Source organism: Penicillium canariense (genome assembly GCF_028826845.1).
Source record: "Penicillium canariense strain IBT 26290 chromosome Unknown utg000001l_segment0_segment0, whole genome shotgun sequence".
NCBI classification, from domain to species: Eukaryota; Fungi; Ascomycota; class Eurotiomycetes; order Eurotiales; family Aspergillaceae; genus Penicillium; species Penicillium canariense.
In genome coordinates this window covers 2,133,340-2,152,608 of record NW_026622728.1, presented here as the reverse complement: position 1 = coordinate 2,152,608, position 19,269 = coordinate 2,133,340, and the positions used below count along the sequence as shown (strand labels likewise).

The 19,269-nt window shown below is 52.0% G+C and overlaps 6 protein-coding genes across 6 annotated transcripts; 3 read left to right on the top strand and 3 right to left on the bottom strand.

Moving 5' to 3' along the window:
• Positions 1-1,994: 1,994 nt before the first annotated feature.
• sxa2 (putative pheromone processing carboxypeptidase (Sxa2)) lies at positions 1,995-3,725 on the bottom strand (the record flags this gene model as incomplete). The annotated part of the gene is made up of 3 exons (XM_056682869.1): positions 1,995-3,114; positions 3,185-3,467; positions 3,527-3,725. The coding sequence occupies 3 exons, from the start codon at positions 3,723-3,725 to the stop codon at positions 1,995-1,997; spliced, it is 1,602 nt and encodes a 533-aa protein (XP_056546475.1).
• Positions 3,726-6,537: 2,812 nt separating this feature from the next.
• On the top strand, positions 6,538-8,200 carry N7482_000743 (MCT family MFS transporter; the record flags this gene model as incomplete). The annotated part of the gene is made up of 2 exons (XM_056682868.1): positions 6,538-7,946; positions 8,035-8,200. The coding sequence occupies 2 exons, from the start codon at positions 6,538-6,540 to the stop codon at positions 8,198-8,200; spliced, it is 1,575 nt and encodes a 524-aa protein (XP_056546474.1).
• A 1,300-nt stretch (positions 8,201-9,500) lies between these two features.
• On the top strand, positions 9,501-10,043 carry N7482_000742 (uncharacterized protein; the record flags this gene model as incomplete). The annotated part of the gene is made up of 1 exon (XM_056682867.1): positions 9,501-10,043. The coding sequence occupies one exon, from the start codon at positions 9,501-9,503 to the stop codon at positions 10,041-10,043; it is 543 nt and encodes a 180-aa protein (XP_056546473.1).
• Positions 10,044-10,254: 211 nt separating this feature from the next.
• N7482_000741 (uncharacterized protein) lies at positions 10,255-10,593 on the bottom strand (the record flags this gene model as incomplete). Its single annotated transcript, XM_056682866.1, has 1 exon — positions 10,255-10,593. The coding sequence occupies one exon, from the start codon at positions 10,591-10,593 to the stop codon at positions 10,255-10,257; it is 339 nt and encodes a 112-aa protein (XP_056546472.1).
• Positions 10,594-11,760: 1,167 nt separating this feature from the next.
• Positions 11,761-12,830, top strand: N7482_000740 (sulfotransferase family protein; the record flags this gene model as incomplete). Its single annotated transcript, XM_056682865.1, has 4 exons — positions 11,761-11,837; positions 11,907-12,102; positions 12,172-12,473; positions 12,536-12,830. The coding sequence occupies 4 exons, from the start codon at positions 11,761-11,763 to the stop codon at positions 12,828-12,830; spliced, it is 870 nt and encodes a 289-aa protein (XP_056546471.1).
• Positions 12,831-15,060: 2,230 nt separating this feature from the next.
• Positions 15,061-19,146, bottom strand: tcsC (putative two-component osmosensing histidine kinase (Bos1); the record flags this gene model as incomplete). Its single annotated transcript, XM_056682864.1, has 1 exon — positions 15,061-19,146. One exon carries the CDS (start codon positions 19,144-19,146, stop codon positions 15,061-15,063), a length of 4,086 nt encoding a protein of 1,361 aa, XP_056546470.1.
• Positions 19,147-19,269: the final 123 nt, after the last annotated feature.

Sequence of the window (19,269 nt, the reverse complement as noted above, 5' to 3'; positions counted from 1 at the left end):
TCGTGCATGATGATCCCATGCGCCTGGCTCTCATGACACCTAATTGACCCCTCTAGGCCGACAGGAAGTCTGTCAGTTTGACGTGCAAGTCAACCCCCAAGTCGTCTCCGTCTTGGCGGAGGCGCGAATCTTGCCGCTTCCGGGCATCGTAGGAGTCCATGGATGGACGCCGTATTTTTTGTGCTGTCACCGCCAGTGAGAGCCCTGGAAGTGGTGGTAATCGGGCCTTCTGTTGGCTCATAAATTACCGCTTCGAAGAAGGGCCACCCTGTATCGACGGCGCGGGCCCACGCAGCCCGCACGACTGCTTGTCGCAACTCTTCCAAGTGCCTTGCTCTACTCCGTAGGGCGGACTCATTTTTTTCCGGCAGCAACAACCCGGCCCTTACCGTGTCCGCGTGGGGCGAGAGAAAAGAGCGTGTCTCCCGGCAACTGAAATGCGAGCACCTGCAGGATGGCGCCTATATGGCATACAACTGTACCGTCAAAGAGAGACAGATTAGATCATGGCGCAAAAGAAACAGGATTTCAAGGAATCCTCACTCCACTGAGGGATATAGAGATCGTGAGACGCCTAAGATCCTATTCGCTGCGGGTTTAAGCCTGACAGTCTTGGCAAGCCGCGGGCAGCCTGTGGCGTTCAGGGACCCGATCAGTCTTCTCTGTGCCCCACTCGGTTGTCGTGTGAGAGAAATAAGTCACAGCAGTTCCTATGGCAGGAAATCCCTTAGGCCGTGCATGCACTCAGTGTTAACGTATCACGATTAACTACACATGGAAGTTGTCTGCACCATTTTCCATGCCTTTCTCTCCAGGTTACCTCCAGGAGAAGGGGAGTCAAACAAAAAGAATGCACCATATTCGGGAAAGATTGCCACGGCACTAACCCCAACAGTGAGAGGCGAGGACCCTGCGGGTATCCACGGGCTACGCAGTTCAATATGGGTTGAGATCCGGGGTGGATATGCAACTGCACAATGCCTGTGTGCACTAGTCAAAGAGTTATTTCTTTGTGGTACGGGATAATATGAGAGGACTCGCGTAAACAGACGTATTCGTATTCCCTTGAGGGGCGAACGGGTTCTTACCACGGTCGCTGCTCGGAACATGTACAGAGGAAAGGATAGTCTGATCCTGATGAATGAAAAGGAAGACAATTCAATCCAGACCTCAATCCTGTCCCGGATTGTACGAACAAGTATGGATCATTGCCGAAAGCCTGCATATCCTTCCAGCTCGGCCTCCATATAGAGTAATCTTACGAGCCTGTCGATACCCCGGCCCGAAACTTGAAGTGCATAGTCAACGGTTGTAAATTAACTGCCGCATCCGCTCCGCATCAATCTCTGCCCTTGCCCAGCATGAGATCTGGTATCCAGCAGCAGCGCCCCCCCCCCCCCCCCGGCCGCCAATCCAGCGACTATCAACTAAGAAGCTGCCCCCGGGCTCCTCTCCCCGCCCCGGCCTCAGTGCGGAAACCATATACTCAAATTGGTAATCCAGTCCCGGCAATTGGTATGACAACCCATTCGCTTGAATTTATCTTTTTTCTTTTGAATCAAAGATAAATAGAGAATCAGGCCATATCGATACGATGAGACAACAAAAGTACATGATAAGTTTCCCGCGGGAAGCGAAATTGCATGTTCAGTATCTTTAACCTCTATGGCTATCAACCCGGGGATTTATATGCCATATGGGGACGCAAGGGCGGAAGCACACGGGCCGGTTCCGTATTTTCTGGGGTAAGCTCGGCGCTGAAATACATATACTTGACGTGGGTATGTACGAGATGCATAGAAGATGAGCTATGCCGGTTAAATTGCGGTCAACACGCGTTTATGAGTGCCGGGAGGCTATCTAGCGGGGTGTTGACAATGCAGATTATCTTGTGCTTCGCCACTATATACAGGATTGGGCGTATATTGACATGGCCAGCCCAGAGGTGAATCAGTCACATGCAGGAAAAAGCTGACTAAATGTATCAACAACTCTCAGATCTCATCGGTACGCTTGAGGAGCCATTCCAGGTGGCGGTAAGACACACGAGGCTGGTATTGCGGCTGCATGTGTCCCGACATATACGTCTCCACCCACATGAGACCACGCTCGTAGTGCTGGATGCCCATAATACCCTGGGCACCATCCAGCGACGAAGCACCATTCTCCGCAAAGATGTCCGCGTATTGGAGATCGGGGATCTTGATGTCGATAGGAGTCTCGGGCCGTTTCTGGAAACCAAGGTGGCCGTTCCAGGTCATGTTCTGGATGGCCAGCAGTGTGCCGTTGGTAATGATGACCATGTCGTAGTCACCGTTGCCGATGAGCACGCGGTTGGTCGCCTCGATAACCTGGGGCAGGACGTGCTCGATGGGGTTCGCGGAGATATCACCCTCTTGCTCGGGACCAGAGCTGCCGCCAACGAAGACGGGATTGTTGGAGCATTCGGACCAGGTCACGTTAGGTGCATGCAGGGCCTTCTTGACGTCCGGCCGATCAAAGTACACCGCTGAGCCAGGGGACTCGTAAACGAGCGAGGTCGGAAAAGCCAGCACATCCCACTGCAATGGACACATCTGGTTGACCTCGTACAGGTCGAAACACGGGTTGATGTCGAAGACGGTCTCGTACACCAAATCGAACACATCGCACTCCTCCATGCTGGTCCAGTTGAAGAACAGTGGAGGCTGCTCCTTTGGCGGCGGGAAGGTCAGATACGTGTCGATGAACTCTTCATATCCGCACGACTGGTGGAGGTGCTCCAGCTCCGCCATGAAGGTCTCGTTGAAGTTGAACAAATTCGCGTTCTTCTTTATGAATGGCACGACAGGGATCTCCTCCTGCACATAATCGAACTGGCCAATGCAGGGATCATATGCCAATGCACCCTGCAAATCGAAGTACTTCTTGTCCTTCTCGTCGAGCATAGCGGCCGAGATATACGGGACATAGCGGCCAGCGTAGCTCTCACCCGTCACATAGATCTTGAAGTTTTTGATACCGAACGTCTGCTGGAAGTTCTTGAAGAACTTGATGAAATCCTGGGCAGTCTCCTCCTGGGAGGTAGCAGTGGGCGTGCCAATAGAGTAGCCCGTTCCAACCGGCTGGTCAACCCTGCGTGGCCAGTCAATACATCATTCCTCAAGGACCGGCATAAGTTTTCCCCCATTCAGCAAGTACATACCACAGCATGTTTGTCAGGTTCACCCAGGAATATGGATTCTCCACGGGCGCATACGTACCCGGCTGCCAGAGGAAGCGACCAGTCTCCTGAAGAAAGCTTTCCATGGAACTGCAGCCAGGTCCGCCGTTCAGCCAGATGGTGACTTCGTCAACGGGCTCGCCAATGGTAGGCTGGAAGATGTAGAACAACGCCCGCGACTCGTTGTGTGCGTCAATGGGAATCAGGCCCGAGTACATCTCACCAATGTCAAAGGGGACATCGGGGAGGTTATTGACCAGGTACGCTAGGATTGATTCGTCAGTCCGGCAACTTTATTACCGACCAGTTGGAGGCTTTACTAACGCTTGGTTTTGTGGCTCAAAAAACGAAAATCATTTTTGGACCGTACCGGCTTCGCATGGGCATTTTCGACAACCCGCTTAGCTCTCTCCAAAGGGTCACGGGCGAGTTGCCCAAAGCGTCCATGCGAAGACGCTGCAACGGCTTCAATGCCCACCGAAAGGGCCAGCAGAGCCGGGGTCAGGACTGATGTAAACAACATCCTGTAAGGGCTAGGGTATGGAGGAGCCCAAGTTCGAATGAAAAGAAAGATGCCCCCTACACACTGATCCTTTCAAGTATGAACTGGAGCGATTGAGCCTGTTTAATAGGCACGGGACACCATGTAACTCAGCAGGCATCCTGCATTCCCTCGGGAACTATGATTGGATTTCTCCAGGCCAGCATGACCTGCCGTTGGCCCACTGGATTGCTTATCCATCTGGCCGGGCAATGCTTCTTCAGCGCCTCCACATGCACCCCTTTTAGTGTCATTGAGCCACTGATATTAGCCTGATGCATTATGCAGGCGGGGTAGTCCTCCCGGAACGGCAAGTCGCTAAGGTATCCTCGGCTGCTTCGCCATCGATCGGCACTCTCTTTCCTTGTGGATCTGTTTGCGCTCAACAAGACTGCTGCCCCATTAATTTTTGCGGCTTTGCTCCAAAAAGGAAGAGCAACGAACGATTGTTGTCGAGGCCATGGCTCGTTGACTCACGGAACGCACCGACGCGGAACCGTAAGTAGGGCTTGCCGGGCTAGCGTCGGATTCCGGGGAAGGGCCTATCTCTCCTTCCGCCGATGATGAAGCTCATTCAGGGGAAAAAGTGGGCACACCTTTCGATTGGCTTGGGTTATCTCTGTCCCCTCTTCCGTAGAAACATGAGCGTCTACTGTGCGGACTAGGGTCCCCCGCTCTGATAAACCGCGCATCGCGGTGGCGGGAAGCAAGGACTACACCGTACATTGCGAAGCAACTCGCATGGTGTTATTTCAGCATGCAGTAATAAAAACTCGGTCAGCGCAGCATTTGTCCCAGGCGAGGTAGCCTGTGCAAGCTAGGCTGCTGGATCAGATGATTTCTCCGATTCCAGCCCCTCTCAATCATACGCGCGGAGGCAATGCTTGGCGTGCGGAGAGCAGTGTGGCCCATGAGTTGGGAGCTGCGATGGTACCTGACTCGAGACTCCACGACATGATTCTAGCGTTTTGACGAGAGCCGATTGCTTCCGGGAACAATACTAAGCTTTTTTGTCTTTCCGTCGGGGGCCGTCAGTCTGTCAAGGACCTGCATGGAGCTGGCTTGGTGGCAGAGCCTCGGCCTGAGCTGAGAGTATGCCGATCGACAGTGCGACTGGCCAATTGCGAGCGGTAAGAGCCTGCTACGAACGGGCTGGGCGGCATCTGCCGACGTGATTCAATACAACTCCCTCCACTGATAAGAACGAAGGCCGACGCGAATCCTGTTTGGGTTCATGTCCGCAATGTTTCTCTTGGATTAATAAGCAAGCCTAACCATTCTTGAAGGCCCTCCACAGGCCCAACAGCTGGACTCGGGAGGATACTTCGGTCTTCATCCACAAAGAGTACTTTGAGGCCATGAAATAACGATCGAATTGAAACAACGTTTCTAGTAACAAACAGGAAAAGCGGGCAGCCAGAAACGGCCACGAACTGGCCTCACTTCAACCATCCCATGTTATGGGACCTTCGCCCAAATTTCACCCTCTTCAGTACGATAGCATTCTCCAATTTCAATTTTGAGCAAGTAGTGACACTCATAACCCCTGCCTGCTTATTATGCGTGAGGCCAAAAGAAAAGACGAAATAAAAAAGAACTGGACTCGCGGGGAATCGAACCCCGGACCACTCCCATGCTAAGGGAGTATTATACCACTAAACCACAAGCCCAGGTGTATGGAAGATGGCGAGAGATAATATTACACAAGCGAGAACTGCCTTGATGTAAAATCATGCAAGAATGCCAAGATCTGCATTAGCACAAATTTAGTCAACCATCACATGTATCGCGAAACCACGGGCTCAGGTGCAGGCTAGATGATCGGAAATGATGCTTCTCAATCTGTGATCATTTTGGTGTAATCTTGATGGGAGTTGGTCCAGCAAACTAACTTCAGGAGCCAATGAGGCAACTCGGAGAGATATAACAATTCACGAAAAGATGGTCTAATCACTAGCTCCCATACACTTTCAGTGCTCAATCGACCGTGATATTGGGTGAGACAATCCAACGTCATTTTAGTCTCGTCTTATCAGTTTAATCAAGTCAGTATAGCTAGCAACACAGCTATGGCAGCCAATGATGGCGGCTATAAGATCGCATTTTACATGTTCCAGTTGGTGGGTTCCATTGATGCCTACCTAGGTACAGGATGAAGGGCTTATTGCAAAGGACGGTGGGGTGAAGGTATGCTCAGGGACATGGAAATATATTTATCGGGATACCCGCCGATGATTCGGAGAGATTTGCGGTGTGATGATGTGATTTGCTCATTCCTCCGAAGCTTTGCATTGCATGATGCACTCGGGCGGCCAACCGTATACAACCGAAACCCCTCTTTCACTACAGGTATTTTCATCGAGACGTGATCATTGCAACGAAGTAGATGTCCATTAAACCTACGCCTCCGGTTGCGGTGGGATGGTACAATGCCAAGCAGCGCGGCAGTAGAGACAACTTACCCGCTCTACCAGGCCCCACCTACCAGTAGCCCCCGGCTCTCGTTGTCGAAAAATTTGCCCTGTTCTGAAAAGGGCATAGAAAGCCCCTCTGAAAACATTCGAGGCCAATAGGGTTTATTCCGCACGATGCACCACTACCTTTGGGTACCCGGGGCCTGGATGACTCCGACTTTTCGATTGCTAATGTCGACCCCCTCTCCCTCCGCAGGTTCTGTTCCAAACCATTAAAACTCCCCCAGGTCCACTTCGCTCCCCGACCCAAAAGACAACAAAGGGACGTTTGACGCTTATAAAGCCAGACCTCTCCGGCTTTGCGGCATATTCCACGTAGGATGTCTACCGAGGCCCGGCCCACTAGCAGCAGCACATCAGACGCAGCTGGTGATCATGACCATGGCCTCCTTTTCAACCATCACGCCAGCGAGAGTATCGTAGCGACGGCTATCGAGACTCAAACTTTCACCACGGACTGCGAGAAGACTGCCCAACTGGAAACAGAGAAGAGCACGACAAAAGTGGCCGATTTCGAGAAGCAGGCACAGACAAACTCGGCCAACCATACCTCAGAACAGCAGCCAGTTACCGTTGCCGATCGTCATGATCTCTACCGAACGGCATCTACCATTGCCCCGTCGCATAGGTCTGTCCGTAGAGATCCTCTGACTCAAGTGACCACAGACGCCGAAGGCAACATTTACCCCGAAGGCGGTCTTGACGCATGGCTGGTGGTGTTGGGCAGCTTCCTCGGTCTCTTTGGATCGCTAGGACTTGTCAACACCATTGGCACTTTTCAGGCATATATCGAGAGCCACCAGCTGAAAGATTACAGCTCCGGTAGCATTGGGTGGATCTTTGGCATGTACGCCTTCCTGACCTTCTTCTGCGGTGTGCAGATCGGCCCTATTTTCGATGCCCGTGGCCCCCGCCTCCTGGTCTTTGCTGGTTCAGTGTGTGAGATGGCCATGATCATTCTTCTTGGATTCTGTACCAAATACTGGCATTTCATGCTAGTCATCGGTGTTCTCGGTGGAGTTGGGGCCTCTCTCATCTTCACCCCGGCTGTCTCGGCGATTGGCCACTACTTCTACGCGAGACGAGGCCTCGCGACAGGAATCGCAGCTACGGGTGGCTCAATTGGAGGCATTGCATTCCCCCTCATTCTTGAAGCCTTGTTCCCTAAAATCGGATGGGGTTGGGCTACTCGCGTGGTGGCATTGATTTGTTTGATTGCCTTGGGGGTTGCAAATCTCCTGATCAGATCTCGATTGCCGCAAAAGCCGTTCTCGAAGGAGAATGTCCTGCCTGATTTCCGCATCTTCCGCGACATCAGATTCACATTGACGACCGCAAGTGTGTTCTTCATTGAGTGGGGTCTCTTCATTCCCATCAGTTACATCTCCTCGTACGCCCTTGACCACGGCTTTTCAACCAATTTCTCCTACCAGATTCTGGCCATCCTGAACGTAGGTTCGTTCTTCGGCAGATCGCTCCCGGGATTCTTCGCAGATTTCCTGGGCCGGTTCAACACTCTGATCGCTACCGTGGCTCTGTGCGTGCTGTGCAATGCGTGCCTTTGGCTTCCTGCCGGCGATAGCCTGGCCTTATTAGTCATCTATGCTCTCCTCTTTGGTTTCTCTAGCGGTAGCAATATCAGCTTGACGCCTGTCTGCGTCGGACAGCTGTGTAAGACTGAGAACTATGGTCGCTATTACGCAACTGCCTACACCATTGTGAGCTTTGGGTGAGTCTACCCAGTCCCTTGTCTTGGGCTATGCTTTGTGGTGTCACGTATACCTTTGACTGACTAACCACTATCTCCTCACCTCCAGTACTCTTACCGGTATACCCATTGCTGGCGAAATCCTGACTCGCTGTAATGGACAATACTGGGGTCTCATTGCTTTTACTACCGTCTGCTACGCCTTTGGTCTAGCCTGTTGCACAGCTGTCAAGGTTGTCGAAGTCGGCTGGCGTCGCCCCTTGGCTATCTACTAGATTCTCACTCTAGTTCGTGACGAACGGCTGACGAAACCTCGACGACACAATCCGCCGGCACGACTTCATTACCCATGACTCAAAAAGTGATTAGACAACGGAAAAGTTTTGTCTCCAGTTTTTCATGACGACCTTCTCAGATTGGGTCTCAGCGTCTCTTATTATTTCTCCCGGTATTTTCAAGTGCATCGCGATGACGACGATACGAACGTGCATTTGCATAGATCTTAGCTGGTTTTCGAATTTGATACACCGCTGCTACTAATGTTCATAATTATTTCGAGATATAATTGACTCTTTTCATCCCCGTTTCAAAAGCGGCCTCTCCAGTTGTTGATGGTTAACGGTAGCATACTATCACCGACAAGATGAAGTGCACTGTACGGCCCTGACTTGACAAAGGGTGGAATTCCGACAGCAGGTCAAGTCAGGGCGAACACAACTCCGGCCGAGAGATACTGGAAAGGGCTAGCTCGCCAACAAACAAAGGAGCCCTTTTCGGAAGAGTCCGCTTGGAAATATTTGAACCTAACTTTAACAGCTACATGAACTACGTTTAGTATTGCGAGGATCACATCCGGCCACAAAAACCATCGCATAAGATCTCCGATAGGACCCTCCACCTCATCGTGATCTCTGTGACCACACAGTCACGATGATGGTAGCTTGGATCATCCAGCCGTGGATTAAACTCTCCGATGATTTCCAATAGGGCGGCCCAAACTTAGCCAGCACCACGGGCCCCAAACATAGGGCTAGACAACCGCCAATCTCAATCATGCAATCTCTACAAGTTCCGACTCCCAAAGGGTGCTTTGATGACATCGAAAACTCATCACTATGAGAAGCAATCTCCCGTGCGCTACATATTACGAGGTCTTTTCTCGGGTCCAGACTACACCTTCTTCTGCTGTCCAGTGTCACGCTTCGACACTGCATCGATTTTGCTGTCCTGTCTTTGCTCTGTTTCTTTTTCCGTGTTCGACAAAAGTTCCCACCTGGCTTCGATATCTGTCGAGTTTGTTCGATCAGCATTTTTCAACACCATACGAGAGCTTTCAATTTGAACGACACCCGTTCCCGTGAATCCTTTTCTTAGATCAGCGTGCACCGATCTAGCCGGTTTCGATCATGTATGCCGAGAAATGCTTGGCCTTGCTGGCTATTTCTTGCATCTTTCTCACCAGCTTTCCGGTTCGGGCCGATGATATTGCTATCGCCAAAGCCGATGACTACGTGGAGCTGGAAGAGCGCGGCAACCCTGATTTGATGGGCCCTGTGCTCATAGCTCGTGATCCTAATGTCGGTGACACCCCCGGCGGAGGAAGCCCGTGCCAAAGCGGCGGAGGAGGCACCTCGGGGTCCCCAGGCGCACCCAGTGGAGGCGCAGCTGGTGGCAATCTTGGCTCAGGCAGCAATGGTGGTGGTAGCCCGGGAGGGGCTGCAAGTCCTGGAGGAGGCCCCAGTCCCGGTGGAGGAGGCAGTCCTGGCGGTGGAACTGGCGGTGGTCCATCCGGTGGCGTTTCTCCTGGCCCGGGAGGTGGTAGTCCTGGCGCCGGGACTGGTATCGGCCCCGGTGGTGGCGGCCCGGGTGGAGCTCCCCCAGGCCCTGGAGGAGCAAGCCCAGGGGGAGCAAGTCCAGGGGGAACAAGCCCGGGGGGAGCAAGCCCAGGAGAAGCAAGCCCGGGAGGAGCAAGCCCGGGGGGAGCAAGCCCGGGGGGAGCAAGCCCAGGGGGAGCAAGCCCAGGAGGAGCAAGCCCAGGAGGAGCAAGTCCGGGGGGAGGGAGCCCTGGAGGAGGAACTGGTACCAGCCCTGGAGGTTCATCATCGGGTGCTCCCGTAACACTGCCTCCGGTAATTGTGACTCCTCAACCCACGACAACCGGCCTCTGTGGAGTGGCTAGCGCTCTCTGTGCTGCCTGCCCCCAGAGCGTGAGCACGACGACGACCACCGTCACGGCCACAGTGACGGTAACCAGCGCTCCCAGCCCTTCTTCTAGCGGAGGTGGAGGCGTACCTGGAGCCGGAATACCCACATCCAGCAGTGCCCCCAGTCACAGCAGTGGTGGGGTCAGCGAAAGTCCAACCACGGTCGGTATTTCCTCGTCGGCCAGACCATCCTCGATCAGACCATCTTCGAGCCCAGCCGCTCTGAGCTCCAGTGCCAGTGCCAGCTCCAGCGCTCGACCTGGCGGCATCAGCGAACCAACTCCACGCAGCGAACCAATTCCGCGCAGCTCGACACCACTAGGTCTCGGATTCAGCAGCACCACACCCCTCAGCGCAGGTGGCAGCACCTTACATACCCTGCCGACGTCGACAGAAGCTCCCGGCGCGACAGCCAGCTCTGCGGGTGCCAGTGGTCGTGTCTCCACGACCCCACGGGCATCCATTCCTCCCGGTATAGTCCGACGTTTCGGGATACTAGGGAATATGACCGCGATATTTACTAACACGACCAGTCCCTTCTCGAATGCGACGACGAGTACACGTAATCTGACGAGCATTCATACGGGAACAACAACTGGAACGACCACCACAGAGCCTGGACCAGTCTTCCCGCGATTCCCGCGCATCAGACATCGGTACTAAGTAATCACAGTCTGGTACCCCAATTGCTGGCGATCAGCTCGAATATGTCTTGGTGTTTGTGGTAACTTAGAAGTTTGAATTTGGCTGTCTTTTAATGATATTCGCTGGGAACTTCAACAAATAGATAATAAAGTTGCTTGTTTTTGTTTTTGTTCTTGTTCTATCTCGCCCCAAGACTACGGTTGGACCTTCTATAGCCGCCAAGGTTGATCCTAGGATCTCATGGCAGTTAAGCTTATCTTCGGGTTGGGCAATGGGCGTGTCGAAAGGTGGCTCCATTCCGGGGGCATATGGCGTGATCATATCTAGATCTGGCCCGATGACAACGTTCAAAAAATACTAACTATTCACAGGAACATCAAGTTAGATGAGAATTGTTGAAACAGAAAACCAGCGCCTAACATCCAAGCGGCTGCTAGTCGATGGGCATGTGCGGCGCACGTTCGGCCTGCGTCGCCAATGAGCACATAACATGTTGCGCGACGCGTATTTTACATCGTGCTCGGATCATGTCAAATAGTCAAGCCTTGGAAACATGATAGGACAAACGATCGCCAAGTCAGGCTCACCGACCCCTTGAGTATTGTTACTCGTGTCATCTAATACTTTACTTTACCTCTTTGGATTTAGTGCTCTCCTAAGAGTTGACACCTCTCCCAGTCCCACTCACCGAATAGGGCATAAGCACAACAATCAAACTTAATAATGTCAGCCTCTCTAAGTTCATGCTCCCCATAGTAGCAAACAATTGGTGGGAATTAGCTTACTTGAGGCTGGGCGCTATTTTCAGGCCCCCAATCGCCCGACCGGGCCAGCTCGCCGGGCAGAGCACTGTGAGCTCAGCCTCATCGAAGCCAACAGATTAAGAGAGTTGTGTTCCCCCGTCACATTCACTTCTATTTTATCAGAGCCAAGTTTATCTTTCACGAGCCTTGTCTGTGCCTTCCGAAGCTGGTATATCTGTTGGAATGTCACGGGAAATTGATCGATGGCCAACTCCGGCCAAGGTCCGACCAATGAAAGTGATCGTGGCCAGCCCTAGCCGGTGAGAAAGCAGAAATAGTGCGACTCGTATGGGAACCTGCACCATGCTAATCAAAATTGATGCATCTAGTTCAGGGACCCTGAGCATGTACACAGCAATGAAGGTACTGGGCTTCAGGTCGTATCATTTCTATGAGTGTGTCGTCGAGAAAGGATTGCCGCATATCAATCTCTTCAACGAGGCAGCCACGGCGCAGTACAATCGGCTCTCTGGGATTAAGCGATATACAAGGGCTGATTTTGACAAGTGGCTGCATGAGTATGACGTGTGTCGATATCTCCTTTCCAAGTTCCGCCGTGTTCGAATGGCAATCTAACGATTTGAACATGTCCAGTGTCTAGTTGAGATCCCCAGCTACATGGGGAAAAATGTATTTGAGGCATACGCGAACGAGCCTGAGGTGAAGTTTATTCTCACGGAGCGACAACCGGAGAAGTGGGCAAGATCCGTGAACAACTCGGCTGGTGGTGTGGTCAAAATGGCAACCAGCTTCCCAATTTCTGTGCTGAAGTACTTTGATGCCACGCTCTTCGCATTCATGAAAACAAACGTGCTCATGTACAACGCGTTTTCGAGCGGCACGAATATTGGCGACCCAGACAATGAGGAAGAGCTATGCAAATATTACAATGACTAGTATGTGCTCCGAATCCAGATGACAGCATAACAAAGAAAATCATATTAACGGTCTCTCCCAGTATCAAAATGGCTAAAGAAACAATTCCAGCGGAACGCCTACACATCATCAAGCTTGAAAATGGTGTGGATTGGGAGGATATCTGCCCTTTCTTGGGGGTGCCAATCCCCGACGAAGAATATCCCACTCCCAATGACCCGGAGAACTTCAAGGCCTTAGTGAATGGCTTCTTGAAACCGAGGCTCCTGTCGGCGACTATGAAGCTGAGTGCTGTGGCTTTGCCAGCTTTGGGAATTCTTGGCTGGGCATCTATCAAGTTCGGACCTCCACTCCTGGCTACACTGAGGGGAGTCTAAGGGCTCTCAAAGCCGATATCCAATATCTCTGTACGCATAAGTGAGTACGTGACGGCGTAAATCCTTTTACCCAAGAGAGCCACCGAGGCGAGGGTCTGGCTTTGATTTCTGATTTACTTGGAAGGGCTGATTCGATGTACATCCCCTAACTGCTTCGGTTTCTTATCCCCGGCTATTTCTACCAAGTTTCCGTACTTTAATGAATTCTTCGTGGCTGTAAATTCATCGACTGAAGGCGGGACGGTGAGAATCATACCTAGATGCGAATCCGAAGATGCCTGGAAATGCTGACACAACACCTTGGTAAGCGGTGATGATCGAAAAGGGACTCGAGCCATATTCTGAGCTCTAGCGCGAATGACCTCTTTCAGCGCTAGGAGATTGGTGTTAATCTGCCCTCCTGCTTCTCCTTTGGTGTCTGAGTCGGTCTCAGCCCGTTCTTTGCATCGTAGTATCAACAACACCCGACTAGAAACGAACACAAGTTTCCCGAGTGTATAGCTGGGCTACTGTAGTTATCATTTACTGTGGAAGGTACTGTAAGTTTACAAGTGGGGCGTATGCCAAGTCTTTAAAGTGGTCCCCTCCAGAGTTGCGGATAACCAAATTAGGAAAGTTTGGCCGCAACTCTGGAGACAGCTTTTTTTACTCTTCAGCCGAGCTAATTCCGGAGATTATATAGCTGGGATCGAGAGTTGGATCGGTGGGTCTCATAGAGTTGACTAGTCTATATTAGGCCTAGCGGGATTCAACTCTCGAAGTGAGCGACCGAAGATAGTTTAGCGTCGTACAATGACTCAGCGATTACCCAGTTATTTTAGCTGAAAGTTTGAGGAAGCAGCTCGGCTGGAGAGTAAAAAAAGGTGTTCCCAGAGTTCCAGCGATCCCTTCCTAATCAGGCTAGACCTGAACTCTGGGAACACCTGTTTGAAAACCTTGGCATACGACGCGTTCGTAAACTTACCTTCTTCCACACCACTCATCATAACTAGTTAGTTATTCGACTAAGGATTATTTTATCCTCTTAAACCTACTTAAACACTGTATAGGTGTCTGCTGGACGTCGGATAGACGCCTAGTAGATATCGATAGATATCTGGGTAATTGCTAACTTATTATACGACGCTATACTATCTTCGGTCGCTGACCTCGAGAGTTAAATCCCGCTAGGCCTAATCCGGACTAATTAACTCTGGAAACACCTTTATTTACTCTCGGAACCAGCTATATCCTCATTTGAGTGGACTAACCAGTAAACAGGCCAGCGTGGGGCGCCGAGGGAGCGCCAACCCACAGCAAGACAGCCAGATACAAGGATCCAAAGCTGGCAATCCGAGCCAGGGATTAGCACGGAGTAGTTATGGCAACTGAAATCGCCTTAAAACGTTCATCAAGATTTAAGAAAGTCCTTGCATTCTAGTATCGAAACGAGCAATGATCAAATCACCCGTTTGGAAACAACTTGAGACGAAGACGCCACTACAGCGAGAGTAGAAGATCGGAAACACAAGAGGAAAAAACAACCTCGAAGCCTTGGTCATGCTCTCTGTCCAAAACGTTGTGAGTTTGGCCAGAAAGTCAGAAGCAACTAGATACAATACAAAGATAGAAATATCGAAGGAAAAAACAGATAAGGCTCCGAGGATAGACTGTAAGCGAGAGAATAGATGGCAAACATGACAATGGAAATGAATCCCTAGGAGGGGGGCCAGTGAAAAAAAAGCGTAGCCATACCCCCTCTTGTTTGCAAACTCCCCCTTCAGTCACCCACTTGACTGCCGAACAGACCCAGGTTCCTGTCAATAAACATGCGCCAGACACCACCTGATAAAGATGAAAGGAATGCAATGATTGATGATGGAGTAGAATAGAGAAGAAGATTGTAGATGGGAAGGATCTTCCACAAAATGACAATGGAGGAAGGCTGGTGACAATGAAGCAGGCGGGTATGAGCCGATAAGAAGGATGTGAGAACAGTAGAAATAAATGAGGATTCTCTTGTTTCACCACGAAGCAATGGGAATGATAAAAGAAGCACTCGAAGACTCATATAGACAGGGTATCAACGGGCCACATCGAAACCATCTAGCAAATCTGCAGGGCGGAAAATAAAACGTTCAGGGTATGCTTGTGAGCTCAGGTACTGTTGGATCGAAGCAATGCCTGTTGTAAAAGAGGGAAACGATTAGCCGGGTATGATCCGGAATGCGACCTTTTCGGAACATACATGCTAACGTACCCGATCATCGATCATCTCTTCGTCTTGGTCTTCAGGCTCAGCGATACTGCCGCGGGAAATGGGGCCAGAGGTAGTGATTGCTCGAGTCTCCATGCCAGGTCGTGGCGGCGAAGGCAACAATTGTTGTTTTTGTGATCGCTGCTGCTGCTGGTGGTGGTTCTGGTTGTCAGGCACGGAGGAGTGGATCGGATGCATTTCCCCACTGCTTGAAATTCGAGACTCCTTGCTCTTCTCCAGCAGCGAGCCACCAAGCGTGGCGCACTTGAGGATGGTCTGCATCATCTGGTTCTGCTTGAGCGGCTTGGAAAGGTACTCGTCCATCTGAGCCTGGATACACTTCTCGCGGTCACCCAACATGGCGTGCGCAGTGAGCGCAATGATCGGAGTTCGCTGGAGACCACTTTCCCGTTCATACTCTCGGATCTTGCCAGTGGCCTCGAAACCACCCATAACAGGCATCTGAACATCCATCAGAATAACATCATAACGACGCTTCTTGACAGCCTCCACAGCCTCCAAGCCGTTGCCGACAACAAAGACATTGTGGTTGTGCCTCTGGAGTATCTTCATCGCAAGTTGCTGGTTGACATCGTTGTCCTCCGCCAGAAGGATGTCGAATGAGCGGGAATTGTCGGTGGTGATCGGAGTCGACCGACCCTCCAGTGCGGGAAGCATGCCGTTGCCCATATCAATAGGCTGGCAAGGCGTTGTCATATAGGAGCTAATCCCAAGATCCAAGGCGGACTTCAAGCTGACGCAGACTAACGGGCAGACCAGAACAATTGGTATATACTTGAACTCATCAAATGTCCGCAAGATGCGAGCCGTGTCAACCGAGTCCACAATGATGACATCGTATGCATGACCGGATTCCTTTCCAGAGGGATCTTGGATCTCAGGGGGCGGAACGTGCTCTACGTTCCGAACAACCAAAGGCTCCAACTCGATCTGCTTGAGCATCTTCATGACATTGGTGGCTTGGGCACCGTTCTGACCTTTGTCGATGAACAACACCCGGTGGTTCCTGTACGGCAAGAGCTGAGAAGCGATGACATTCAGGGACTGGTCGGCAAGCTTCACCACGCAGGTAAAGTGGAAGGTACTGCCATGTCCGTACTCAGAGGTGACCCAGACATCGCCACCCATTAGATTCACCAGCCGTTTGGAGATCGAAAGGCCGAGACCAGTACCACCGAACCTGCGGGTGGTTGAGCCATCGGCCTGTTGGAAGGTGTCGAAAATCAAGTCCAGCTTATCCTCCTCGATACCAATACCGGTGTCGGAGACGGAGAATTCAAAGGCGTACTCGTTGGTGGTACATTGCTCCCGGTCCGATTTCCGGATTGTGAGCTTGACCTCGCCATGCTCTGTGAACTTAATGGCATTGCCGACCAAGTTAAGGATAATCTGGCGGAGACGGAATGGGTCGCCAATCACATAGTCTGGCACCGTGTTGTCCACTTGGTAAGTCAGGCTCAGGAATTTCTCGTTCGCCTTCACGGCTAGCGTTTTGAGCGCATTGAACACAGTGCCTCGTACGGTGAATGGAATACTCTCAATCACCATCCGGTTTGCTTCAATCTTCGAGATGTCGAGTATATCGTCAATGATTGTGAGCAGACTGTTTGCGAGATTGTGCACCACGTTGAGCATCTCACGAGTATAAGGCTTCAAATCATCCGTGTCCAACGTGAGCTGGGTCATACCGATGATACCGTTCATCGGAGTTCTGATCTCGTGGGACATGTTGGCAAGGAATTCGGATTTGGTACGATTGGCGAGCTCAGCAGCCTCCCTAGCGGCAGTGTTTCGCTGAATACTGTCACGCAGGTTGGAAACCATTTTGTTGATCTTGCGCTTCAGTTCGTCCATTTCTCCGGAAGCGTTGACGGTAATGAGCTTGGTGAAATCACCATCCGTCGCGGCATCGGTAATCTCGCCAAAGGCACGCACTTGGGATGTAAGGTTCTCGGCCATAGTGTTGACGTCCTCGGTGATTTCTTTCCAAGTTCCTGCGATCCCCTCCACGTTGGCTTGGCCACCCATTTTCCCGTCAACACCCACATCGCGAGCGACCTTCTTCAGTTCGGTGGCGAACTTGGCTAGTCGACCCACCATGTGATTGATGGTCACCTTCAGGGTCAGAATCTCTCCCTGGGCATGTACCTCAATCTTCTTGCTAAGATCACCCTTGGCAATAGCTTGCGTCACGTCCGAGATACTTCGCACTTGGGATGTCAGATTTTGCGCCATGGTGTTTACGTTGTCGGTGAGATCTTTCCATTTCCCTTCCACGTTGTCCACCTTGGCTTGACCTCCTAGGGTACCATCTGTACCGACCTCACGCGCGACCTTGCTGACCTCGAAGGCAAAGGTGTTGAGACGGTCCACCATGCCGTTGATGGTACTCTTGAGGTCAAGTATCTCACCCTGCACGTTGGCGGTGACCTTCTTGGTCAGGTCACCCTTGGCGACGGCCGTAGTGACGTCCGCAATCTCACGCACCTGAGTAGTCAGGTTGTTGGCCATGCGGTTGACATTTTCTGTGAGGTCTTTCCATGTGCCCTCCACATCATTCACGGTGGCTTGGCCACCCAGCACACCATCGGTACCGACCTCCTTGGCGATCTTTGTGACTTCCTGAGCGAACTGTCGTAGTTGATCCACCATGGAGTTGATAATATTCTTCAACTCCGCAATTTCTCCTCGACAGTTGGCTTGCACCTTCTGCGTCAAGTCACCCTTGGCGACGGCCTTGGTGACCGTAGCGATATCACGCACTTGCGTGGTCAGATTGTTGGCCATGGCGTTGACATTAACCGTGAGTTCGTTCCACATTCCCTGAACGCCTTCGATCTGAGCTTGACCCCCGAGGACACCTTCGGTACCGACATCACGCGCGACTCGGGTGACCTCTGTTGCAAAGGTCCGAAGCTGATCCACCATGGTGTTGATAGTCTGTTGCAACTCCAAGATTTCACCCTGAGCACGGCTCTCAATCTTCTGACTGAGATCACCGTGGGCGACCGCAGTGGTGACAGCGGCGATTTCTCGCACCTGATCCGTCAGGTTCTTGGCCATAATGTTGACGTTTTCCGTGAGTTCCTTCCAGATACCATGGACACCAGTGATTTGAGCTTGACCTCCCAGTATACCCTCCGTTCCGACCTCACGGGCGACTCGAGACACTTCGCTACCAAAGACTTGCAGTTGGTCCATCATGGTGTTGATCGTGCGCTTGAACGTTGCAATTTCCGGGTCCATCTCCAGCGGGTGAATCTGAACCTTCATGGAGAGATCACCATTGGCGACCTGGGTGATGATGCCGCCGATTTCTCGCAAGGCTTTTTGGAAAGCCTCGTTGGCCTGCTGGTGTTTGCGAAGCTCACGCTCCAGCAGGACAACATCCTCATTTTCGACCTTGGTCAGGGCACGGCGGGTGTGCTCTTCCTGCTTTTGCAACTCATCGCGAACTTGAGCGATGATATCCTTTTGGAAGCTGATTTCCTCGGCCTGTTTTTGCACATGGTTGCGGAGGATGCTGATGTCTTCTTCGCGCACGACGCGGGTTGCCCCGGTCTCATCCTCCTCGTCGGTTTCGTCATCGTCAAGGTCTCCTGCCGGGGCGGGTTGTTGGGGTCGTTCTTCGGGGCCCGATGACGTCCGCTGTCGCCGATCGGGTTGATTCAGTTTTTGCTGCTGTGTGAGGCAATAAGAAGAGTCAGAACCTTGACCGGACGACAAGCGATCGAGCCCAAAGGTCCACAAAAAATCAGGGTTCTTCTCGGTGGATCCGAAAGCAGACTGGGTGGTCTGCTGGGGATTGTCGGGGAATTGGTGATGACTGACAGCTTGGAATTCCAGGTGGTGCACGCGGCGCACCAAGGCCTCCAACTCGGCTTCGAAGGCGGCCTTTGCCGGGCTAGGCTCTCCGGGAAGTTTGGACGATTTCGCACCGTTGGTCGAGGGGAATTCGAAATCAAAGGGAGGGGAAGCAGAGCCAGTGGTGGGCTCGTCTCTGGCGAGAGACTGCAGCACGGCCGTCGCAGCCACGAGCGTCTCGTCCGCACCACCCATTGTGCCCTAGCATCCCGTTAGTCGATCTGCCAGGTCGTGATACAAGTCCCTCATTCCAGTCCATGTTCACCGTTTGTCCCAGCAGTGAAAATATCCAGGTAAGATCTCGAGGTGCTCATGACT